Source organism: Falco rusticolus, chromosome 11, assembly GCF_015220075.1.
Source record: "Falco rusticolus isolate bFalRus1 chromosome 11, bFalRus1.pri, whole genome shotgun sequence".
Classification (NCBI taxonomy): domain Eukaryota; kingdom Metazoa; phylum Chordata; class Aves; order Falconiformes; family Falconidae; genus Falco; species Falco rusticolus.
In genome coordinates, this window is record NC_051197.1 from 1,942,360 (window position 1) to 1,967,682 (window position 25,323).

At 45.8% G+C, this 25,323-nt stretch overlaps 1 protein-coding gene across 4 annotated transcripts; it reads left to right on the forward strand.

Annotated features, from left to right (window-relative positions):
- The first annotated feature begins 8,377 nt into the window (after positions 1-8,377).
- SERBP1 (SERPINE1 mRNA binding protein 1) lies at positions 8,378-25,310 on the forward strand. 4 transcript variants are annotated; one of them, XM_037404605.1, is made up of 10 exons: positions 8,378-8,882; positions 11,972-12,134; positions 13,090-13,227; positions 13,347-13,442; positions 14,033-14,107; positions 16,440-16,617; positions 19,841-19,888; positions 22,409-22,582; positions 23,567-23,605; positions 24,887-25,310. In XM_037404605.1, the coding sequence occupies exons 1-10, from the start codon at positions 8,492-8,494 to the stop codon at positions 24,941-24,943; spliced, it is 1,359 nt and encodes a 452-aa protein (XP_037260502.1). In that variant the 5' UTR covers positions 8,378-8,491; the 3' UTR covers positions 24,944-25,310. The 4 variants fall into 4 exon arrangements, with proteins under 4 accessions (XP_037260502.1, XP_037260503.1, XP_037260504.1 ...); XM_037404606.1 differs by having other exon boundaries at positions 13,371-13,442; XM_037404607.1 differs by lacking the exon at positions 19,841-19,888.
- Positions 25,311-25,323: the final 13 nt, after the last annotated feature.

Sequence of the window (25,323 nt, forward strand, 5' to 3'; positions counted from 1 at the left end):
AGCATTGCAGGTGGCAGAGGGTCTGCACGCCCAGCAAAGAGGCGTGCATGGTAGCAGGAAAAAGGTCCTGGGTTGGTTTAAGCTGATCACTCTTAGAAATGGCTGGTGGTGGGAGGGAGAGGGTTTAGGGTAGTGAGTCTGTTCTAACCCATTAAGTTGGTGAATTCTTGAAAGCTGGGGTTTGCAGCGCTGTCAGCATAATCATGAGTGAGCAAACTGATATCATTACAGCTAAAGATGCAGCAAAATGGGATTTTTTTAATAATACCTTGATACGGTAGAAATTTCCCTTTCCTTGACTGCTGCATTTCCATGTCAGCCCAGACGTACTTCTGCTTACAGGCATGCCTGGAGGCGGCGGACGTGCGTGGGGTTCCTCTGGGCCCTGGGAAGGACCATCCCGTGCTTCAGGACAGATCAGCCCAGTGCCATCTGCGGTGCCATGAGGCTGCCGGGCCTGCCGGCGTGGTGGGGAGCTCGGCCGAGCTGCTGGCTCTCAGATCTCACTCCTGCTCCTTGCTCTCCTGCAGCTGCCAGGTGGGAAGCTGTGTCTTCTTTAGCTTAGCCCTGCCTTGGCCGTGCCCCAAAATAAACCTGCACTTGTTCCCTGCCCTGCATTGTGCTCCATAAAACAAAAGGGCCCTTTTTATTTGTGCAACAGCTGAAATGTGGGCTCTGCAGAGTGGCTGGAGCCAGGCAGCAGCCGGTGGAGGGGAAGGAGAGGCTGAGCTGCTGGCTGGGGAGCAAGGCAAGCAGGCAGGCTAAGGATGCTGAGGGTAAGCACTGCCTCTCCACAGCCCCAGCACCGGGGTGACTCAGAGCGGTCTCGCCTGGCTGTGTCCCTGTGAAGCTGCCGGCTCAGCAGCCTGGCCCAGCTCTCCCATGGCTGCCCTCCACACCCTGCAGCCCGTCCGACTGGGAGCCAGGTGCGCAAACAGGATGGGCTGGTTTTGGGCACGGAGTTGGGCTTGGTGCTGGCAGGGCTTGGAGGCAGTGCTGCTGAACACAGCACCATCCCCACAGCTGCTTCCCCAGCAGGACTGGGACCGGCTGAGGCTCTCTGGGCAGCTTCGCTGGCAGTGTCAGTGTGAGGTGCATGAACAGTTGTGCCTCATGGGTTTTCAGTGCGTGACAGACAGTGCCGGTCCAGATTTTGACTGTCCATCTGTTTCTGGATACAGGGCGGTGAGTCAGCTTGCTGCAAAGATGTGTCCCGTTTACACAGTGTGCAGGTTTGGCTTGTTGGCGTGGAAAGCCATGCTGATTGCTTTTCTCTGAAACACCGTGGGTTACAAACTGCTTTGGTTCACTTTCTAGGGGACGTTCTTAGGAGTGGTGCAGCACCAGAGCACCCAGCACGGGTCCAGCCTGGCCCCTGCGGCCAGGGCCAGGGCAGGGTATTGCAGGTATCCAGGCTCCTGCATGAGTGCGTAGGACGTTGCATGTGCGTGGGAGTCCCAGCCATCACCGGCATCCCCAAATGGCGCTCAGGGGTGGTGTAACCCTGCGGGAACCTGACCCCTCGGCACCAAAGACTGTGGCTGTGGGTCAGTGTCAGCAGCAAGGCCAGTGTGGGTGAGAAAGGTGCGGAGGAAACATGCCATCTGACACTGGATCTGCTGCTGAAAGTGCAGGAACGTGCAAGCAGGGGCTGCAATTGCGGTTTAACGTATTCCCTTTCCTGCCAGCCACAGGGCTGCGACATGAACCCAGCCAGCCTAAAAAAGAAATAACACATAGAGGGGGAAAATGCCACCTTTGCTTTTTTCCAGCCAGGTCGGGGCCCTGATCCAGCTGCCGGTGCAGCCCCGCGGGCAGTGTGCCGGCACAGCAGTGGAGACGGCAGTGTGTGGGAGGCAGCAGCAGGCAGAAAGCAGCCGTATCAGCTGCAGCTGAGATGGGAACCTGCCCGTGGAAGCAGGAGGCAGTTTTAGCTAGCAGGAGGAGCAGCTTTCTGCCCAGTTACCGGCTGGCCCAGCAGGTTTCACTTTGGCACCTCCCAGTCTTCCCAGTGCTGCTGCATGCAGCTGTTGGCTGTTTTGCTAAGGCACCTTTAGGTTTTTTCCTTCTAATTTCCCCCAGTAATAACCCTGAATTTCCCTTGGTAATAACCCTGAGAAGAGTGGCCACGGGTGCTGGTGGTGGCACCCGGAGTGGCTTGACGAGGGCTGTTGCAAGCATGGGGATGCCTGGCTGGGCAGGAGGGTTCAGTGCTGCTGGGAGCTGAGCCTGCTGCGTGATCAGGCTGAGTTTTTTGGTACAGCATTGCTAATTGTGTTATTTAACCCATGGCAGTGGCAGGTGCTGGGGTCCAGGTGCTCCCCTCGCTCCCACAGCACCCAGACCCTGGAACCCCTGTGGTGGGTAAACATTTTTTTCCCCCTCTTCCTTCTCTGCTTTTTCAGATTAGGAAGGCAGCAAAGCCCCCTCTCCTCCAGTTCCCCAAGGAGCGGTTCGATTGCTGCAGCCGAGGAGGCTCCAGCATACCCCAGCCCCTCCTGGCACCCTCCTGCCACAGCACCAGGGCTCTGGAGTCCTGGGGAAGGGGCGGGTAGAGGAGAGCTCATAGGAATCAGCCCCACAGAGGCGATAAAAGCAGTGTTTGGTGTACCTGACCTTCTGCTTTGTAAAGCTCCAGCACTGGTTTTCTAGGCTAAAAATACCTTTTACCTTGACTGCTGTTAAGGCAGAACGCTTGCCTGGCAGGTTGTTTAGGATTCAGGGGAAGAAAGTTCAGGCAGAGCTCAATTAGACTGGCTTAAATTTACAAGCAAAGTTCTGTGTGTGCATGATTTGCTTCACTTGTTTGTTGCACATTTTAATGCACAGAGCAGTCCTGGGCTTTTTTATTTTTCAGTGCACGTACTTAACGTAGAAGCGCTGTTGTTATTCACATGTTTACAGCCCTCCATCATAATGAAACTGCTGGTTTTTCTGCTGTGAAAAAAAGGACCTAGTGCTCTGCCGAAATGAGCAGAATATGTGGGAGGATAAAGCTGTGTGGTGCTGATCGCATATCTTCTCATGAGCTCTGCCTGGCTTCTCCTGGCCATTCCTGCTGTCCTTCTGACCAGCGCTACGTAATTCTGCGAGTCCTTCTCGTAAAGGATCCATGTGCCATGAATGCGCTGATGCAAAGAGCTCAGTAACGAGTGCTCTGTGTTCTTGCTACCTGCTGTATTTGCAGCGATGAGCAAGCACCGGCAAGCATTAGGTACCGCTTGGCTAGTGCAGTGTACTTTATTATTGTATTAGTAATGTGATAATAATTAGTAATGCAAAAATATAATTATTATTATACTAGTAATGCAATGTAATGCAAAGTGATTGCAAAACTTACACTTTCAGGTAGCCTGCTTCCTATCTTCCACTGACCGTCTGCTACTTCAGACGCCCCAGCACTGATATGCTTTGCTCATAAAAAATGCCAGAAATAGGTCGTCTGTCACACTTCCCTCGGAGCGGCCTCTGCTAAAGCCGTGTAACGGCTCTAGAGCACCTCAGTTTGAATGGTTGGTATCTTTTCGCAGCAAACTGAAACCCCAATGGAAACAATTGCCAGAACAAGCTGCACAAGAAGTTGCCAAGTTTCTCTGTGGCATACAATGATTATTGGGTAGCTGGAATTTTTCTTACTGGTTGGAAGTCACGGCCATACTTATTCAGGAGCAAACATAATGTTTTCTGTACAAAAAAAATCACTGTTTTGTATGGCCTAGGAAAAGATGCATCTCGAAAAAACCCCAGGCAACATCCTCCTTGCCTGTGTATTGTACATTCTGACAGCAAAGTAACACATGCATCTGGAGAAAACTGGCAAAACAGATTTGTAGAGGCTCTTAAGTTAAAAATTAGGAAAAATCTGTCTTAGGAATGGAGCAAGAACCCAAATAAATTCCTCTCCCCCTGCCCTGAACTTGCTGCATTTCCTATTCCTGCTTAATAAGCAGGCAGCCAACAGCTGTTGGCAAAGCTTGAAAATAGCCTAAGAGTGTAGCATGTCAGAAAGCACTCTGTGCCTCTTTTGGTAAGCAGCGCAGGAGCGGCTCCTTAGGTAGGTTATCTATAGGCCAGCTTCGGACAAGGAACGTTGCATGTCCCAGCCGTAAATAGCACCAGCGATGCACTTCTCTGGCTGGTGGAAACGTTGGTTTTACTCCAGTGTGAAACGATAACACAAGTGTCTGCTCTGCAGAACTGCAGCAGCCTGCCCAGCCTTCGACACAGCTCCTGGAAGTCTTCCATGAGTGTTTGAATTACCCCCTTGCTGTTTGCTAGCATCTAATGACCGTATCAGCAAGCAGTGTTAACGAGATGACTGTCCTGGGACCAATGTGCGGGGTTTTAGTGATTTGGAAGCCGTAATGTAGAAGTATGTCCTTGATTAGAAGCAGAAGTGCCGAGTTAATAGTCCTTGGCTATTTAATTCCCAGGCAATGGTCGTCTGTGGTTCGGATCTTCAGGATCGACTGCAGCTGGGCATCACTGAGCATGCATGAATGTTCCTCTGGCAGGAAATTTTGCCGGTATTTGGAGAGTAGCAAAGCCTTGCCATCTGTCCTTCCCTCGGCCGGTCGCAGTGCGATCTCTGTCCTCACCCAGCGTGGGCTGGGATGTGAGGAGGTGTGATGCTCCCGCTAGCCAGGAGCTGGGGCACACGCTGTCCCAGCACAGCGGAAAGCTTTGTCAGCAAACCGCGCTGGTGGCATGAAAAGCAGCTGGGGCCTTTTTTCCCTGAAGCGGCGCATGGGAAGGCTTGGCTGTGGCTGGCTGTGGTTCTCCTGAGCTGCCCCACTGGTGGCCAGTGCCAGCCGCGCTGGAGGGCACACACCAGCCTCGCTTATCTGCAGCATCTCAGCCCAAACCAAACCAAAGACGTTTTCACTGAGCACTTTTTTCCCTGTCCTTTCCTACCCATGGCTCTGTCCTCAAACACAGTCCCACTAGAAGATGGGTTTCGGCCAGGCAATGTGCGTGCAGAGCTGTCAGCTTCGGCCATCCCCCCCAGTCACCTTTGAATTTGTTGGCCAGCATCAAGCAGATTTAACAGAGCAACAATGATGAGAAAGGCCTTAACTTCTCGTAAGCCCTGGGAAAGGAGGCAGAAGGGTGCAGGGCAGGGACTCTGCTAACGCTCCTCCAGAAGGCGAGCAAGGCACCTGGAAGAGCAGTGCTCCAGAAGGAAAACAAGGTCCCCAGAGGAGCACTGCTCCTCCAGACTCTGCAAGGTATCGGTGAACATGGTGGGACCCACCTGGAGCTCCCCAGGTATAGGAAGTCAGGCTTTTTGGCTCTGCTGCCCATGAGGTCATTGGTTTGACTCGAACATTTTCTGCTCTTTTTTCCCCAGAGAGAAAAGCAGGTTGCAGTCCTGCTGAGGAATGGGCTTGAGGAAAAGGCTGCCACATCAACGTTGGGATTCCTGCAAGGCTGTGCCTGTCGAGTGAGGCAAAAGTTATCATTCCGAACGTGCCAATTAATGAGTTTGCTTTTCAAATAAGGCTTAAACCCAGGTAACTTCTCCTGTCCTGACCATGCTGGTCCTTTGTGTGATGGGGGGGAAGTACAACACTTGTGTGGGGATGGTGCTAGGACCTTCCCTTGGTGTAAAGGCTCCCTGTTAGTTTAAAATTTTTAAGACTCTTTTTTAAATGTTATGAATTGAAATGTTGTCCTACGGCCAGAAGTGCCCAAAACCCATGAATTACATTTGTCAGACAACACTGTCATTTGGAATTTTGACCTGCGCGACTAACTGTTGGGCCTCTTTATAGCAAACCCAACGTGCCAGCATGCAGTGCATGCCAAAGCGTGTGGTGGTCCTGAAAAGAGCCAGCGCTTCCTACCACACACGCTGCAACTCCTGTTTCTCGCTAGACAGAACAAATAAAGCTGGCTGCAGGTGACTCTATTTACACCACAATTGATTTCCCAGTTTACATTAAAATACCTTGAATCTGTTTTGTGTTTAATTCCAGGTGTGACCCAAAACCTATTATGTCGCGTCTGCACTTGGAACATTTTGGAATACTGAAATGTACGTCAGCTTGCAGTATAGCGTGGGAGAGTCAAAGATGAGCAATCCTTGCAAAAGCAACAAGAGAGAGATGGTCTGACCTGCCTTTGAGCAAAAAATCCCAAGCCCCAAAGATGGGCAACTGAGAAGCCTGTTTCTGGGAACAAATACCCTCTTATAAACAAGAAGCTGCCTGTGCCATCTGGCAAGCAGCATGTCAGGGCTCCAAGTGAGAAGCATTTGGAATTTTTTTTGTAAAATGTGTGTGATGCAATGCAGCCTTGGTGCGTGTGATGGGACAGGAGGCTGAAATGAGTTCAAGGCTTTTCCTGAAAACATCTGCCGTGTAAATACAAAGTGTTTTAATTATGTGTTGCTTGGTGACATTTGATTAATCCCAAAAGCAAAAAGCTTGCTTGAAGAAAATATTTTGAGTTCTGAGGATGTAATTTCTGGTGCCTACTTAACGATATCCTTGAGAAAGGGGTGAACTTCTTGTGTGAGCGATCAAGTGCTGAACCCTCCTCAGACCTAGCAGCGGTACTGCAGGAGGGGCTTCCTCACAGGCCTCCCAAAAGCAGAACAGATGTGGCTGTGGTGCTGCAGGGGAAGCTGATGAAGAACAATAAATGCAACCAAAATAATTTCCAGCTGATCTGGAGGAAGCTAAGCTGTGGATGTACTTTTCAAAACCAGTTGGTTTGTGGGGTCATCAATTTACAAGCAATGCACATTCAAGAACTGAGCAAATGTAATGAAATCCTAACACCATTATTTCAAGTGGTCTAACTTCTTGGGGTAGGCACGACAAATATTAGAAATTTTACCCTTGCTGAGGTTAAAGTTAATTACACTAACAGGTACCAAAAGGCTTATTTAAAGATACAAACATAGAAAAAGGTGTTTCAGAAGGACATGTCAAATCTGTGCCAGTTAAATATGTTTTAGTCTCTCTATAATTCCCACTGGCTATAACTTGAACTACAAAGACTGATTAATACTGCAAATATTTACCATCTTCACTTGATACTGTCTTCTAATTGTGTGTATCTGGTAATTAGAGGCGTATAAATGTTCATGTGAGTAGGAAATTTTATTATATATCTAAGATCAAGGTAAAATCTGCAAGGTTTTGAAAGCGTAACTTTTATTGGTTATAGCTGCAAATCTATCAAACCGCTGTTGCTGAAGTTGCCTTCAATGACACACATTCGTCTCATGCTTTAAAAAGCAATTTAAGGCTAGTGAGAGGTGTCACAGGTTTGGAATGCAAAAGCGCTCTGTATCTTCAGCAGAGCAATGTGTCCCCGCACTAACTCGATCTCTGGGCGCAAGGACCGTGTCCACGCTCGCGCTTGCCCAGCCTCCATGCGTGTGGTGCTTCCGAGCACTCATGGCAACGATCTTTACCACTGCGAAGGAAGAACAATTTGCTTTCACTTCAAACACGGCAGCACTATCACCTGCCTAACCCTCCACGTACAACTCACAGGGTTTCTCCCCGAGTCTGCGCTGGGTCCGATGATGGTGGGTCCATCCCAGGGGACAAAGCCGCAGAGGCCGAGCGCAGTGCTGGCTGTCCCGTGGCTGTCCCACGGCTGCACGCAAAGGCCCGGGCTGGGAAACCCAAAATGCCCACCTCCGATTCCACGCTCTTCAGAGCGGCAACAAGATGGAGAAGGGCAGACCGAGATACTCAGTGGTTTCCTGTATTTGTGCACTGACCCCAGTACGTGCCAGTATGAAGGCAGACACTCCTGACCGGGTCGTGTTTTCACTCGGGCGTACCAGCATGCTCTACAAGTGTCTTAACAGCTGACTACACACTGTACCTTTGTTGCATCCAGCCTGCGTTATTTAATCCTTAAATAAGCTCTACGTGTACCCCAGTGGTTTTTAACACTTGAACAGGGGAATTTGTTGAGAACAACCAAGCGTGCGGATCTCGCCCCACGTTTTTTCCTATCAGGACATCCCTGAGGTGACCAGGTTGCGCACCGAGGGAGCGCAGGCCGCGCCCCCGCACCCGGCAGGGGCAAGGCGCACAGCCCTGAGGAGCGCGGGCCGACCCCGGGGCGAACGGCGCCCGCCGCCGGGCACACAGACCTAGCGTGCAGAAAGACGTTTAAAACTGAGGCTCATCGCGTCAGGTCCGGTGTCACCGCCGCCGGCACCCCCGGGACACCCCCGCGGCGGCGCGGCCCGGGGCGGCTGCGATGGCGGGCGGCTGCGCGCACCACGCACAATGGCGGCGCGGGGCATGCCGGGAGCTGTGGTCCGTCGGGCGGGCGCGGGCGGCGGCGGGCGCGGGCCGCCTGCCGCTCCCGGCGTGCCCCGCGCGGGGTGAGGTGCCCGGATGTGCCCGGCGCCGGAAGAGAAGCGGGTCTCTTCGGGGCCGGCCATCTTGTGCGGCAGCGAGCAGGGCGCGGGGGGCCCGGCAGCATCGGAGGAGGATCCCGCCGACGGGGGCCCATCATGCCCGGACACCTGCAGGAGGGCTTCGGCTGCGTCGTCACCAACCGCTTCGACCAGCTCTTTGATGACGAGTCCGACCCCTTCGAGGTGCTGCGGGCGGCCGAGAGCCGGAGGAAAGAGAGCGGCGGCGGCGGCGGGAGCCAGGGGGGCGGCGGGGCCCGCGGCGGCCCGGCGGGCGCCCAGACCAACTCCTCCGGCGGGGCCGGCGGCGGCGGCGGCCCGGGTCAGGCGGGCGCCGGCGGCGGCCCCGGCAGCGCGGCCAAGCAGCTGCGCAGGGAGTCCCAGAAGGAGCGCAAGAACCCGCTGCCCCCCTTCGCCGCCTCCGCCGGGGGCGCCGCCGACCGCCGGGAGGAGGGCAGCGGCCAGCCCGGCGCGCCGCTGCGGAAGGAGGGTGAGCCGGGCCGCGGGGGGCTGCGGCGGGGGAGGGGGCCGAGCGCCGGGCCCGGCCCCGCCGAGGGGCCGCCCCTCGCCCCGCGGGGGCCGCGTCCCGCCGCGCACAAAGGAGGCGGCGGGAAGGCGCCGGAGCGCGGTGCGGGGGGGGGCCGGGCCGGGGCCCGGGCGGCGGCCTCGCACCCACGTGGGGGAGCGCATGGCGGGGCCGCCCGGGGCCGGGGGGCGGCTGGCGGCGGCCGCAGCCCGGGGGCACCGGGGTCCTGCGCTCGCTGCCGGCCGCACGTGGCCGCGGGCGGTGTGGCCCCGCGGGCCGGCCCGCGCGGAACGGAGTCGTGCGTGGGGCGCTGCCGTGCCGGAGCGGGGCGGCTCGCCTGGCGGGCGGCGCGGGGGGCGGCGGGCTCCTCCGGGAGCAGCCAAGCGCCGTCCTGAGCTGGTGGGGTGTTGCGGGGGGCCTGGCGCATTTGACAGGGGGTGGCAGCGCCCGCGCTTTCCAGATCCCCCCGCCTCGTTTTTCTAGGGAACGGGGTTGACAGGGCTCACGTAGGTATTTCACTGATGGGCTGTGTGAGTTCTCAGACGTGTTTGTCTAAACCCAGGAGACGTCGCACGCGGGAAACTGTGTTGGAAAAAAAGGAAAACAACAAAAAGTGCCGAGTACAAATAGGTTAAACGAATGTGCCCTGGGCAGAGTGACTGGCAGGACGCGGCCCTGCGCGAGGAGGGGTAGCTTTTGCGCACACATGTCGGCCCGTGGCAGGCAGCTGTACCCCGCACAAACCTCGGCACACCTCAGATTGCTCGGAACTCCCATTAAATTGGAATCCATGAAATGCATCGAAGTAAGGTGACAGCGGTTGACATGTGGGTGAGGAAGTAGCTTGGCAGCTGCAGTTTAACTCTGGAAGATCTTTACAGCAACGCGGCTGGTTCAGAAGACCCCAGCGCCGCGTGAAAGCGTCTTAACACCTGTGCATTTACTGCAGCGCATGTTGCAGTATGACTTTCTGCCACCTTTTATGCTTTTTAAGAAAGAAGTAGTCTTAATATATGAGTTGTTCTAGAAAGTAGGCCTCCCAGACGTCACTTGAAAACACCTTGTGAGAAGCAGAAGTTAGGAACTGTTACAGTAGTCTTTGCTCATGGGTCTTCTGTACTTTTGTTGCTTGAGAGCTCTTTCTGTGTGAGGAATGCAATAATTTGTCCTGAGTCGCAATTTGCTGAGCCAGTGTCCTCTGGAAATATTAATAGTCAGATGCAGAGTCGTGGTGGTGTCCCTCGTGAGGTAAACCTGAAATATGGCAGTGTCTGTGGCCAACACAAGAGAACGCAGAAGGTTTTTGGCAGGGCTAGCGCTCCATGTTTACCTCCTGGTTTTCACATTCATTTTCAAGAGCAAGCACTACTTCACTATGAAAAAAGTACTTTGTGGCTTATTATAGCAGTGAAGTGGAAAGTCAGGCTTGCTTTTGTAACTGTGTATGGTGCACTGCAGTAAACAAAGTCACTTTCCAGTTTGAAAATTTTTGGGTTTTGTGTGGGACAGTGTTCTAACACCATAAAGTTGTTTGATGCCATAGTATTGACAGGGTTTGCTGTGTACCTTGTGAGTGTATTGCGTTTTGAAACTATTCCACTATGTAAGGATGCAGAGTATTTGACTGGTGAATTACCAGTTCAAAGCTTTATGATACTAAGGAAAAGGTATTTTTGGTTAGGCTTCACCAGGTTTTTTGAGCACAGGGTGTTGAACTCAAAATTCAAAAGACATGGAATTATTCCTTCCAGTTCTGCAGCATACCTCCTATGTGGCACTAGCCTGTTTGCTTTCCTTGCTGAGCTTTGCCTCCTAAAATTAAATGGGCCTTCTTAGTTTGAGAGTCCTTTTCAAAGTAAATGTTAGTGAGTTTAACCCCTGCGTTTCCTCAGGGAGTAAGGATTACTTAGCAAGCAATGTATGTCATGCAAACTTCATATATAAAGTACAGCTTGTAAGGTAAGGAAGACATTGTTCATTTGGGCGTGTTGGCTTGGATATCATTACAACTGTAACTTCTCTAGCCCCACCCAAATAGGACATTGCTTGTTAGGCAGGACCTTAGTTCTTTAAAAAAATGTAAAATTGGCAGCATTCGATTTAAAAGATTGTTCACAATTATTGAGCCAGCCTCAGTGGCTTGCTTAGTGTTTCTTCCCTAAACATTTTGGCAAGAAAATAGCATAACAAAGCAATAATGTGTTTGTCCAGATCTTTCTAAAGAAGAGTAAACAGGCCTTTCGGAAGAGTGGAAAACTGCATTTAAGATCTTTCAGAAGTCTTAGTGAGAGAGGTAATGCCCATCGGAAGTTACTATTATTGAAAAAAAAAGTAGTCTTTCAGAGGGCACAGAGGAGGGAAGGAAGAACACTAGCCGGTTCAGTAGCAGAGTGTACTCTTAAGCTGTTTCAAGTGCGCACATGATGAGATGAGCCTTTGTCAGGGAGTGTGTATCAGGCTGTGAGGATTGGTGTGGATGCAGACACCATTTAGTCACTGACCAGTAACTACCGTACTGGGATGCAAGTGACACCTGCTTGGGAAGGGTGGCCCTGCCCTGGGTCATACAGCTGGCCAAAAAAGTTCCCAAGAGCACAGTGAGATGAAGCAGGGTCACTGTCATAGGGTCCAGCCTGGTGATGCATGTCAAAATCAAAAACACTTGTTCGACCTGAAAAGCGCCTTTCGGGGGTGGGGGGTGGGGGTGGAAATCTTGCTTACCTTGATCCCTCTTTGAAAGTTGACCCCATCATTTTAACATGGATTACTAATGTATTGTGTGCTCTGACAGGTTTTGTTTCCTGCAATATTGTAAGAGCATACACTTGCAGAAAATAGTTTGATTGAAATGCTGTGGAAAAATGTGAATCAGAAGTGTCAATGATAAACAGTTACTTTGTTATAAAGGTATAGTTTCTCAGATTATCTACTCATAATGCTAGAAGAAAAACGTTAATTCCATCTTACCTTCAGTATTCTTTTATGGTGTTAGAATCAGTATCTCTCCCAGAGCAGCTCTGCATTCTGTTGATGTGTGTCGCCTAATGTTTCAGGGATAAGACGTATTGGCAGGAGGCCTGATCAGCAGCAACAGCAGCAACAGCAGGGTGAAGGCAAGCCTATTGACAGGAGACCAGAGAGACGACCTCCTCGTGAGCGCCGCTTCGATAAACCTGCTGATGAGAAAGGCGAAGGAGGAGAATTTTCTGTTGATAAGTAAGATTTGATTTTTTATTTTTTTTTATCTTGCATGACAAAGAACTTTCCTAGCTTTTTTAGGAAGGGCCTGTCTTGCATTTTGCTACTAAGGTAAAACCTAAACAAACAAATAGCTGAATGAATCAAAATTGTAACTGATTGAATTCAATTTTTGTCACGCACAAGAAGAGCATATCTCATCTAGACTATAACTCTTCCCTTTTCTGTGATTTTGTTTACAAACTCTTTACAAACTCAACTGGAGTTTTAACTGGGAGTGATCCAGCATGATCAGTTCCATTGGCATGTCTGAAAATACGGTTTAAATCATTAAGCTAGCCACTGTATCTCTCTAAATCTATAGCAGATAACTCAGGAAAGGAGCTTGAGTATAGCTGTTGCCTGCAGGATGAGATCTGTTTGCTGTTAATCCGTACAGCTGACTTAAAGCCAATAAGAGTTTGTCCATGTAGGTGTTTACACCTTGTCTGCAGTGGCTTCAAATCTGGAATTGGTGAAACTGTCTTACATCTAGGCAAGATCTAAAGTGTGTTGAGTATCGTGAGGGATCCAGAATCCAAGTGTTCTGAAAGTAATGATCAAATATTAAAATTGTAGTAGCTGAAGTTAAAATCCTTTTTTAAAAGCCAAGTGGGATGAATACAAGTTAAATGGAAATTGTAGTGTTGGCTAGGTAAGTAACACACTACAAACGCTAAATTTTGGAATTTACTGCCAGAAGATGCAAATGAACAGCAATCCTTCGAAGCGATTGTTTCTGGATTTTGAAATGTGGGCATTATATATGTGGGTTTTTTCAGTGTAGTAATTTGGCATTGAAGTTAGAGCCTCAACACAGTTATAAACAGTAATTATCAAAGGAAAAGCAGGTAAATAAAAATCTCAAAAGAGAACCTTAAAAACCATGCTGTAAATATTTGGAGGTGAAATACTGACAGTTGTTCCATGCTAGACCCATTCTTGACCGACCTATGCGTGGACGTGGTGGACTTGGAAGAGGGCGTGGACGCGGCCGTGGAATGGGCAGAGGAGATGGGTTTGACTCTCGTGGCAAACGTGAATTTGACAGACATAGTGGCAGCGATAGATCGTAAGTCTTTAACTTTTTCTATTTTTTTTTTTTACTATTCTTTACAATTAAATAATGTTTTAAAATCTGTCTTTGAATTTCTGTATCTGGACACTATAATGTTAACTCAGTTTTGTTAGTTCTGTTTCACATTCACATTTCAGCGGCCTAAAGCATGAGGACAAGCGTGGTGGCAGTGGATCACACAACTGGGGAACCGTCAAAGATGAACTAACGTTAGTAATCTGTAATTGCTCAGAAAACTATTAGCCAAATGTTAATAAAGCCTAATTCCTAAGGCTTGTAATGTAAAGATTCAGCCTACATTTTTTGCCTTTTGATTTTTGTGATTTTTGTTACTCTGTTTAAACAATGTTTGCAGAATCAAGAAAATGAGCAATTTCTTGTAACATAAGAGATGGGTTTGCTGTTAAAACTGTAATTTGGAGAAATTTGGAATGGGGGTGGTGTCTTGTGCTGGTTTTTGAACGGTTCTTTTACTAGGGCAGTTTAACAATTTTGATTAAGTATGCTTTTTTAGAAGTATTACACTGAAAAGAGTATTTTTAATAACCAGATCCATTTTGGATCTCAGGGTATGGCGGGAGGCTTTCAGAATGGGTACTAGTGCTGGGAAAAACTGTTAGTAAGGTGAAAAGCAGAGAATTTAAAAGGCACAGAGAGTACCCATCCTTAATAAAATAGTTCATGTTAAAGAAGGGTGGGTTATGTAAGTCCGCTATAGTACTTAGTCATTAATCTTACGGAGCTTTAAATAGGGGTGAACTTTTGAAAAACCCAAACTCTAAACATTATGTAATTGCAGTGAGTTGGATCAGTCAGCTGTAACTGAGGAAACGCCAGAGGGAGAGGAACATCCGCCTGCTGATTCTGAAAATAAGTGAGTAGCACCCCTCTTAATGTTCCTTGATTGCTTCAGAGGTAGTATTTCTTCACCTTTAACCTTGGATATTTATTCCTACTTCTGTTTTGCCAAACTAAGCTGATACAGAATTATCCACAATGCTGCTGAAAAACTTCTCTTGAAAAAGTGCATGTCTAAAAATTAACTGGAAACTGTTACGTTAGTGTCATGTAGGCTCTTAGAGGTCACTTTCAGATGTAGTTATTAATGATTGGTTGTTATACGCTTACAGTCTTGGGATTGCAGCTTCTAAATACCAAATCCAAAAGCATCTGAGCTCATAACTAGGTAGAACCACCAAGCAAAAGGGACAAAATTATATTCTGCTGGTGGAAGGTAACTTTTTTTTTAAACTTAGCTTTTCAAAACAGCCATCAAGACTGTGACTAGCCTGTCAGAGAATGGTTGTATCTCTTTCATTCTCCAGCTTCTGTGCATGCAGGCAATTTTGGAAGAAGTTAACTTGATTGCTTCTCATTCCACTTGGATACTGTTATGGAAGCAAGCAGAGACTGGATGAATGATACACAGTAACTAGAGAAGCAGAACGAGAAGTAGTGATACTTGCAGTTGACGTAAAAACGAGATAAAAATTTTTGTGGTAGTGTGGAAACTTGTATTTAATGGGGAGTGTGCTTTATAATGGATTCAGAAAATGGCTAACAGCTAAGATAGAATTTTGAAATACTTGTTTGCACAAGATTTCTAACCTGGAGTTTGCAATAGCTTGATTTCCTCATTAATGACTTTGATTAGTGGTAAAGAGGGTACAGTTACTGTGTAGAGAGTAAGAAATGGATTGAGCTTATAAAAAAAAAAAAAAGACTAAATGCCATTACTTCTCGAAGGTGTTGGTGGTCCAAGGTTAAGGTTATCTTGTAGACAGCAGTAGTATGAGAATTTTTAAGGAATTACAGCTTGGATATCCATCAGAAAATGCAAGCTAGCTAGTCCTTAAAAGAACTATATCTGTTGGAAATCCAGATATCTTAAATTTGCTACCTGCCGCATTTCCTGCATCTTTATTAGCAGCAGTGTCCCGGTGTCTTGCTTGACCAGGTACTGACCCATCCATGTGCAGATCAGTTATCTGCAAAATTCTACAGGCTCTTTGTGTGTGTCATAGTTTTCCTCAAATCTGCAGAAAATATGTACTCTTCTCAGTTTCAAGCGTAATGCATCTGTTGTAACCCATCAGTTTTCTTCATAGAGAAGCATCTTTACATGGGTTAGTTTTCAGGTTGGCTAGTTTGTGGATCTGAACCTAAATGTTTCGGCAGAACTGTAGGCTGTTTTACTGCAGTAAAACCTGCACGATACTGAGGGCTGGTGTCTTTACCTTGAGCAAAAGTGGCTTCTGAATATACACAGTGTCAAAACCCATGCTGTTCTACAGAACGAGAAAAAAAGAAATATGGTAGTTTTGACATAAAAATCTCTGCTTTACTAGGTTAAAATTAATGGCTATGAAATGAAAACCTTTTGAATTGAGGCTTTCATGATCTCTTTGCTGCAAATACATGGCACTAATTTTCTGTAATCGGAAATTTAGTTGCATAAAGACACTGAAGAATGACTAGAGGATTGACTGCCTGTGTAGTTGGAACATGATCTGTTATTGAGCATAGTGATTGTGTGTTTTATTTTTAAAAATAGCTCTTTGGCAAAAGGTAGAGGCATCAAAGACTTGGAATGAGGTGATACATTGCATGAGTAACTGAGTTGTATGAGTTGTTTTTTTCAAGTTGGCTGAAAATAAAAATTATTTGTTAGTTGGGAAATTAACCATTATCTTTAGTTCAATAAAGGAAGCAGACTATCCAAAGCTGATTAAATTCTGTTTTTTTTAAAAAAAAAAAAACTTGAAAATTGAGGGAAGAACAAGCTCGCTCTCACTGGCTTAACTTGAACTTTTGGGAGAGAGGTACCTCAAAAAGGGTGGGGAGGAAAGCTCCAAACAAGTCCATTGCAGAAGTTAGGCTTTCATATTTGTAAAGAAAACTCATTCATGTGGAGAATAGATGGCATGGGTCAGTGTTCATTTTAACGTTTTGCTGTGCTCACCATTTAGTTGCTTAAAGGTGTCTGGCTGTGATTTTTTTTTTTTTTTTTTTTTTTTTTTTTTGGCACGCTGGCTTAAGGAGGTGAGTTTTCATGTGTGCTTTCTGCGTGGTGGGAGTGAGGGGTTTTTCTATATGCTGCTTAAGTGCTAAATACTAATCTGGTGCCGATTAACAAGTGACTTTGAATTTGTACGTTAGAATGGGAGTTCTAAGTCATGATCATAATATCCATGAATTTACTACAGAGAGAATGAGGTTGAAGAAGTTAAGGAAGAAGGTCCTAAGGAAATGACCCTGGACGAGTGGAAAGCTATTCAAAGTAAGGATCGTGCAAAAGTTGAGTTCAACATCCGTAAACCAAATGAGGGTGCTGATGGGCAATGGAAAAAAGGATTTGTTCTTCACAAGTCAAAGAGCGAGGAGGTAAAGTGACTTTCAATATTTGCTAGTATCCAGATTGTATAGGCTTTTCTATTGATATGCATTTCTTGGAGCGGAAGCTCCGTTCTTCTAGACGCTGACCTGTAGCTAAAAGTCTGTAAGGGAGCAACATTTCTCTTAATAAAACTGGAGTTAGGCTCCAGTTTTATTAGTGTAAGCAGCCACTTTACTGTGGGTAGTTTTAGCAGTTGATCTGTACCCTTATGTTGGTGCATGCTGTGATATAGTAAGACTGGAAACCCGCTGTATCTGGGCAGGTAACTTTAAGGACTGTCTCTTGATGAACTTTTTAGAAGAAGTTTGTCAATGTCAAATTTATTTCTTTGCTTTTTTTTTTGTTTTGTTTGTTTTTAAAGAAAGCTTATGTTATTTAGCATGTTAGTCTTATGCAGTACACAGACTTAGGATGCTTGAAAAAATACTGGTCATGTCTCGGACACCTTAACACCTAAACTGTTTCTCTTATGTTTGTAACATGGGTATCTTCTCATTTTGTAATGTTAGGTCGACAGCCCTCCTTGAAGCTTTTGAGCAACCAGGTGGAATTACCTTTGTATACCTCGGTGATATACAATGGAGTTGCTGCAGAATTATTTTAAAATTGTAGTTTTTCAAGCATATTCGTTTTAGTTGTTGCAAAATTTTACTCTTCCAAGATTGTCTGAGTGGCAAGGAGACACATACTCTTTGGCTTTAGAAGGGAGGGAAGTGCTACGAGCTCTGCTTTTAGTGCAGGGCTGCATTAATCTTTGGTTTTGATCTTTGCTTTTAACACTCTGTAATAGCTTAAGTGACCCACTTAAGATAATGGTGGCCTGCAACTTTGTCTGGCAGATGGTTCTGACTCCCTTTGAAGTAACTAGATAGTATGTAATACTCTGTTTGGTGTTCTAGCCTGTATTTCTGCTCTTTCACACCTTGTCAGTTTTTTCTTCTTGTAAGCTGGGGACGTAATGCAGATGGGAAGGCACTGTTCAGTACTTTCCGATGAAAACTCCATTTCTGATCTCGTTGAAGTCGGAATGAGTTTGACTTTGTCACAGTCGTGCTATTTTCTTGCTGTGTAAGGTAGTTCAGTTTGTCAAATGATTGAACATCTTTTTGTTTACCTTTAGCTGTTTGGTGTTTGAAGTGTTTATTAAATACTGTTTTCTCCGGCTTGCGTAGAAAAGGCGAACTGAGACTTAAATGTTCCTGTATGTTAAAAAGAGTATATTTAAACAGAAGTATTTATATGCTTTACCAAGATTTACTAAACCTGTAGTCCTTCAAGTTCCCGCAGCCCAAATCCCTCCAGAGCAGATTTATTTGACACTTAGTCAGCTGAAGATGGTCGTCTTTAACATATTTGCATGTATGACAGTATAATAAGATGGTGTACTTCTGGCTAATCTAGAAAGATCTGTACTGTATTTTCCATTTGAAAAATGAATTGGTAGTTACCTCAAACCCAAATGGAACCAGTGAGGATAACTGATCACATTACTTTCATGGAAGAACTGACATTATGAGTAGGTTGTTCTGTTTGGGGGGTGGATTATACTAACTTCTCTTCAAAGAAACGAGTCAGATCTTTTTAGCACTATCACATAAGAAGTTAACAGTCCCTTGCTGTGTAAGCGCAGTAGTGAGATACTAACAAACTGCCTTTAAATCTCAATGCTTTTAGCCTGCTTTTATTGTATGTCCAGCAGATGTCTTTCCCCATTTCACTTACTGTTCGCTGATACTGTGGGAAGCAGCACAGGGGTTGTTTGTGAAGTACTGCAGCAGAATAGCTCTATAATCGGTATGCATTAGGAAAGCCTTCGTTGTGGCTCCTTTTTGAGCAGGTTTAGAAGGTGAAATATCTTTAAGTTATGACAAAACCTACCAGTCACCTGCTGTTCTTCTGTTTGCCCTCTTGGACATACTTATGAGTCATGAAATCAAGGTTGATGTAAGGTTTCTGTGACTCTTAGTGACAAGAAGAGAGTTTGTGTGGAACTGACTTGGTTTATAGGTTAATTCTGGTTTTCAGCCCCAAATCTTCTGTACTCTTACAGTTGAAAAATCACAGTGCGCTCCAGTGGACTTTCTCAAAATTTGCGGTGTTGTGATGACTGCCCTCATTCCTGTAGCCTGAGAGCTACTGGGAGAATGCCCTAGGAGTCTGTGGGAAAAGGGAATGTGAGGTTCTAGTACTGTTCATCTGCCTTGGTCTCGTGAAAGCGCTGTCCTCCTCCTATTACTTGGGCTCTTCCCTGAGGGGTGAAATGCCTGACCCTATCTGAGGTCTTTCCTCTTTTTGACATTTGCTATGCGATTTCTAGAAAGCGATATTTTTGTATGAAATGAACTCTTAATACTGTCTCAAATTCTTGCTGGTTTTATGTGAAATCCATGCGTATTGGCAGCCCTAGTCTAATGAGACTTTCCAGGAGACTGGGTTATGCTGTTATGCCATGAAATAGAGATCCTTGTTTTTTTTCTTCTCTGCAGCTGGTTTAGTGGCTTGCGTCTGTTTTAAGTTCTACTGGTGTACAGCTGAACAAAAAATGGAAAGGGGTTATGTTGTGGAGAGACCTTAAAATTTGTTTGAAAAGTTGGATCCAAGTCTCCTGGAAAGACTGATACCCTAGTAGATCAGTTCCTCCTCTGTGTATCTGCTTGTGCTGTGCCTCTTTCCTGTGCCTTTAAACTTTCCTGCTGATCTAATAGCTTACTTAGAGGAGGTTGGAATGGGAGACTGAGAAAAACGTTTTTGAAGAGAGTACTTCATCTTCTCAAAATTTAGAGGCATGACTCTTGAATTGAGGCTCTGCAGGAACCTTTTCTCACTGACGGTAGTTTTGAACGTCGCACCCTCTTACCTGTCTAGTTCTGTACGCAGTGTGCCTGATGTGTTGAGGTGCTGGAGATCAGCCTGCACGCGCGGACTCTACTGGAGTTTCCAGCAGCTTGTGTTGAACTTTTTTGGTACTGATCTGAGATTTCTCTTGTCTCCACACCTGTGGTATGGTCCATCCTCTAATCTTTCTGGATGCTTGCACAGCTGTTGTTCTCATCCTTTTGCTGCTTCACGTGCTCAGTGACATCTGTATCCAGCAAGTTCATGTGACCTTATTACCTGTTGTTTCTGTATGTAGTTGAGTCTCATTTCTTCCTTTTGTTTTCTCCCTTTGTTCCTTTTGTCACTTTGGCGTGGACACGCAACTTTCATCAGACAAAGGCGATGACAGAAATGCAGGGGAGTCTGCTGGAGTCAAATGAGGTACTGATCCTTTATATCTAACTGGTAATACCTGTGTTTTAATATGAGCCCCTTCTGAAGTGGAAGGTCTGGATATTAAGAAGTCACAAAAAGAGAGAATAAAAGTAGATGCAATATGGAGCTCTTCTGTCCATGCCTGTTGTCTAACTGTGCACCATGTAGGAGCCTTCATGATTAGTACCCTTGCTCCTAATTGAGCTGAATTCACACCTTATCATAAAAGCTTCTATCATGAGTCTTTTTATTTTTTGTTGTTGCTGTTTTTCCATATCTCGCTGTCTGCTTTGGCCCCCTTTCCCTTAGCAGCTTGTTCTTTATTTTTGACAGCCTTTCCCAAGACCCGTAAGTGCAGCAGTGCCTTCAAGAAGCTATCACTTACTAGATCAGAGCAGTATTGAGAGTTGCCAATACATATAAATGCTTCCAAAAATGATTCAGAGTAAACAATTTGTATGGTATGTCTGTGACTGTTGTCGCCTAAGTGAAAGAAGAGGATGAGGAGAATATGCCAGGTCTTGTACTGTGGGGTTTTAAAGCAGCTTTGGATAAAATCATTGGGTTACATATAGAATTTGCTATTTGCTGGTTTAGTGGTCAAATCAAGTTGTGAAAATGCAGGGTTTTTGGTAGACTGTAGTGTTTCTATTTTAGGTGATAGCAGTGTAGGGAGGGAAGCAAATAAAATTATTGTACAAATCTGCTGATACTACCTCTCACAAAAGAAAATGTCCTGTGACTACCAGTAAGTTGGAAATACAGTCTCAGTACCCTGCAGTGATCAAAACCATAGATAAAATATTTAGTGGTAAGAAAGGAATGAAAACAATAACAAAAGGTGTTGTGTATGGTTTCACAGATTGTTGTGTACTTACATTTGAGTAGTGCCATGTCAGTCTGAGATGTGGAATTACTGTTCTCTGAAAAATAACTGCTTAGGCTAACTTCCTGAGTTTGGGAAAGAGATCTCTGAGGGAAGGGTATCAGTTCAGATCTATGAAATCAGGAGTGGAATGGAGACCAGCTGTTAATGGAATACATCTCAGTCAAATGTGCTTGAAAGAAAGCAGCATAGAGGGATATTTCTTGTGCCCAATTAAATTGCAGTGCTCTCCACTGCATGACATCGTGGAGGCCAAATGTTCAGCTGGACGTGGAAAGGGATAATTAGATTGATGGGGGAGAAGGCTCTTCATGGCTCTGTACATTATGGTGCTTGTGACTGACTCACGGAATCCCTGAAAGCAGCTTTCAGCCTTTTGACTGTAGACCTCTGTATCCATTGGCTGCCTTATGAAGGATCCACAAAGGGTAATTAAAGGGTGTAGGGCTTAATTGCACAATATGTTGCCTCTGAAAGTCAGCATACTGTGTAAATTACACCACAAGAAGTTAAAGAGTCAGGAAGCTTAAGCATGCTAGTGGCATTTCTGTAGGGAAAAAAACAAGCAAATTGATAATTGCTTTACCAGAAGTTAGGGGCTTATAGGAAAAGAAAGCATCGTATGTTGCCATGTTTCCAGAATATGATGACTAGACCTTGTAATAGGCAGGGTGCTGGACTGGGTAAAACCCTTGCTCTAATCCAGTGTGGTTGGTTGTACATTTTGTGTATCATTGTAGCTGCCAAAATCTGACTTACTACATGGAAAAATTATTTGTACAAAATAGGAAAAATAATCACTTTAAAACACTTGGTTCTTTTTGCGTTCAGTGTGTGATAATTTAAAATACTTGAATGTACTGAGTAGTAGCATTTATGGTGTAGACATTAACTCTTTGGTGCGTACCTTGCTCCTTGAAGCTCCGGTTTCTCTCTGTGAATGCACTAGGAACTGACCAGCTGTAAGTGTTGTATCATGGCAAAGGCGATGGAGAGTCCTGTTTTTCAGTGTAATTGATGAGGTTGGTTCTCTGTTTTAGCATTAATGTTTTGGCTACTTCAGTTACATTGTGTTTGAACTCGTTATGCCTCGTTTGCTGTTCGTTATGGCTAATGCAAACCAGTAAGGGATTCTTACAGTCTCCCTTGTTTTAAGTAGTTATACAGAGCTAAGCAAATGAGAATGTACTCATTGAGCAAAACAAAGATGGGTTACCAAGTAAGTATTTATAAAGAATGAAATGAATTGATAGAACCTGAAGATTTCTCAGGATGCAAAGTAAGAAGAGGAGAAATGCCAGAAAACAAGGTTCTGTACTGGCTTGGTGCTGGTTAGTTTGGTCTCGGAGAAGCCTAAACTCCAGAGCTTCCCTGAATTGTCTTGGAAATGCAAAATACCTTTGTTTGCTGAAGTGCTTATTTGATTACCTGTGTGTGGTTTTGTTGTCCGCACAAGCGGTATGACTTGATTCCTAACAATTCCTGCACTGTCTTTTAACCTGAATCAGTCAAGGTAATCGTTCGTCAGTATGAGAGTGCATTTGGAGGTGAACGCGTACTCTGTGATGGTAAGAGTGCAACTACAGATGAAAAGGTTTCTTTGGTGATTTTCCTTACTCATGAGGAAACACTCATTTCAGGCTCATGCTGAGGACTCTGTAATGGATCATCACTTCCGCAAGCCAGCAAATGATATTACATCCCAGCTGGAGATCAACTTTGGAGACCTTGGCCGCCCCGGACGTGGTGGCAGAGGGGGACGGGGTGGCCGAGGACGTGGTGGCAGGGCCAGCCGTGGAGGCAGAACTGACAAGGTAAGTAGCTACAGCTTTCATCTACAAAGGAGCTTAGTTTCAGTTGTTACTAGGATTTTCATACAGATAGTTTTAGGCATCTTCCTTATTTCTGGGGAGTTGCTCTGACAACAAACGCCACATTTGAAAACCAAGTCAAGTGTCTGTTCTTGCCAATTTAAACTAGGTTACTGTTAGGGCAAAAGGACGAATGTTTTAGCAGTGTTCTCATTAAACACAAAAAAGGGAGGGTGGGGATAGGTTGGGTTAAAAAAAAAAGTGCCCACCTTTTCTATCTGAAGCTGAAAAACGACTTTTCAGTGCGGACGGATCTAAATGTACTGTGAGGTGCTTCTGTTGGTGCCAGAGCAGAACTGCAAGTGCTAGAGCGGTTATTGTCAGGTACAGTCAGGACAGTGTATCTGCATTGTGACCTGTTGGGGGTGAAAGACTGGTTTTACAGCTGCATGCTGTATCTTGAAACTGAGGAATTTAGATTTTTCATGTGGAAATGGGGTTCTTGGTGTTTTTTTCCTCTAATCTGCAGTAATTTTTTTCCTCCTGTAGTCCCAAAGCCCTAAGGAAATACTCAGGGAAAGTACCAAATGAGGTTAGGGAGAGAAGATGTAAAGTTGAAGTACTGTAGTGTAGCTACAGTAAAGGTGTGGTTTAATATGGAGCACTTACTCAGCTTAAATCTAATCAAATTGTTACTTACTAGAAAATGAGTCTGGTGTGGCTTTCTTCACATAGACCAGACTTGCTCATTTTTGACTCTTCTAGGACTCTTGACTCTTGTTTTCTCTTTTACACTGGATCACTTTAAATTTTAGGCTTAGTAGTCGGAAAACTCTCCCGTTACCAATGTAAGAAAATTTTAAAGAATTGAAATTAAATGGTGGTGGTGTTTGCTCTTGAGTTGTTTCACTAATATGGCGTCTTGCTTCAAGAATAAAAAACTTCCCTGCAGCCTATTTTATGCTGACTTTGTTTATTTCCTTTCAGTTGGTTAAGGAGTTTGACGTGATCCACACACCCAACCAGGTTGGTGATCTCTGCTGGCACTTGTGTACGTTATGTGTGAACAAGGCCCTCCTGTTGCAGGGACGGTAACTCCCGTCCTGCAGCGGGTGGGCTTTTTTGGCTTGCGTTCTGCTTTTGTGTAACGAGCAGCCGGAGATACTAAGGCTAGAGGCTGAGGACCCTGCTATTACTTTTTAACTTCAGTTTGAGGGCTGGGTATTTCTGTAGTGTCTTAGTCTTGCCTACAGGTGTTGATACCACTTTTATTGGAATGCTTTAAATATATCTCTTGATAAATGACTGTCTTTACAGGAAATTGCTCTGTCTTGGCTTTTCCTACTCTTCTCTTCCACAATCCTCATGGACAAAGTCAAGAGTATTTTAAAATACTTAATTTCTGCATTTAATTGCAGCACTGTTCTTTAGGTGCAGTACAGAGCCTTTTAAAAAATCTGTTGGGAAGCACTGAGGAGATTTTTAACTTAAATGTATGAATTTCTAGGGCTAGGTTGGCACAAAAATTCTCTTTATCAACAGCTAGTTTGTGACTGGGGAAAAATTATACATGTGAAACTTAATTTGTGCTACAGACAGGCCTTTTCTGTAACTCTTGTCATGTCCGTTGGTAAGAATTGATGGTTGTGTGCTAGTGGAATGGTGTAAACCCACGTGTAGGGATCTCTTGGATCCTACAATGGAAACAGAGATGTAACCTTGTGCAATAATCATGTGCAAACATGGTTTGTTTGCCTGTAGTGCCTCTTCCGATCTTTAAAGGTCTCTTCAAACCGAAACGATTCTAAGATTCAGATGTAGGCTTTGTTTTAAAAGGTAGTACAGGAGACTTCCTAGTCCTTGGGATAAAGGAGAACAGATAAGTGTTGCTTATCATGGAGGAAAAAAGTTGCTATGGTAGTAATTTGTCCAGCACCATCCTGCTCACTCTGCTGTACTGTGTACCTCTTTGAATCCTGGCATTTCCCTATTGAACAGGGTTCAGGTTAAAATAGTTTTAAAAGGAGGAATTCCCACCCCTGTTTGTCTGGGGTGCAGGGAGTCCCCCTGCCCGCAGCTGCCCCGTGCAGGTGCCCAGCCTGTCTGCAGAGGGACAGAGGCTTAACCTTGTCCCCGTGCCCGCTGGCTGGCCCCAGTGTGTGCCAGCACCTTGCACTGCCCCGCTCCGCTGTGTGCTGGGCTGTCTTTGCCTGCTGAGTGGAAGGACTTTGTAATGTGTGAAGAATTAGAAACATGGTAGGGCTTGATGCTGCTGAAGGTCGTAACTTTCTGATGTTTCTCTTTCAGTCAAGTGCTTCTGCTCCTGATGTAGATGACCCAGAGGCTTTCCCAGCTCTGTCCTAAACTGGATGTCATAAGCCAACCCTGCCCTCGTCGGGCCTTCCTCTCCGAGGCTTGCATGCTTAAGGATCCTAAACAACTAAGAAATTAAAAAGAAAAAAAAAAAGAGGAGACTGTCATTCATACCATTCACACCTAAAGACTGAATTTTATCTGTTTTGAAAATGAACTTCTCTCGCTACACAGAAGCAACAATATGGTAGTCAGTTTTGTATTTAGAAATGTAATGGTAGCAGGGATGTTTTCATAATTTTTTCAGAGATTATGCATTCTTCATGGATACTTTTTTGTATTGCTGCTTGAAAATATGCGTTTCCAAACTTGAAATATAGGTGTGAACAGTGTGTACCAGTTAAAAGCTTTCACTTCATTTGTGGGGTTTT

Coding starts and splice junctions, on each gene's coding strand:
- SERBP1 (XM_037404605.1), top strand. CDS start 8,492: ATGCCCGGACACCTGCAGGAGGGCTTCGGCTGCGTCGTCACCAACCGC. Junction 8,883..11,971: donor CGCGCCGCTGCGGAAGGAGG/GTGAGCCGGGCC, acceptor CTAATGTTTCAG/GGATAAGACGTATTGGCAGG. Junction 19,889..22,408: donor GTCTGCTGGAGTCAAATGAG/GTACTGATCCTT, acceptor CACTCATTTCAG/GCTCATGCTGAGGACTCTGT.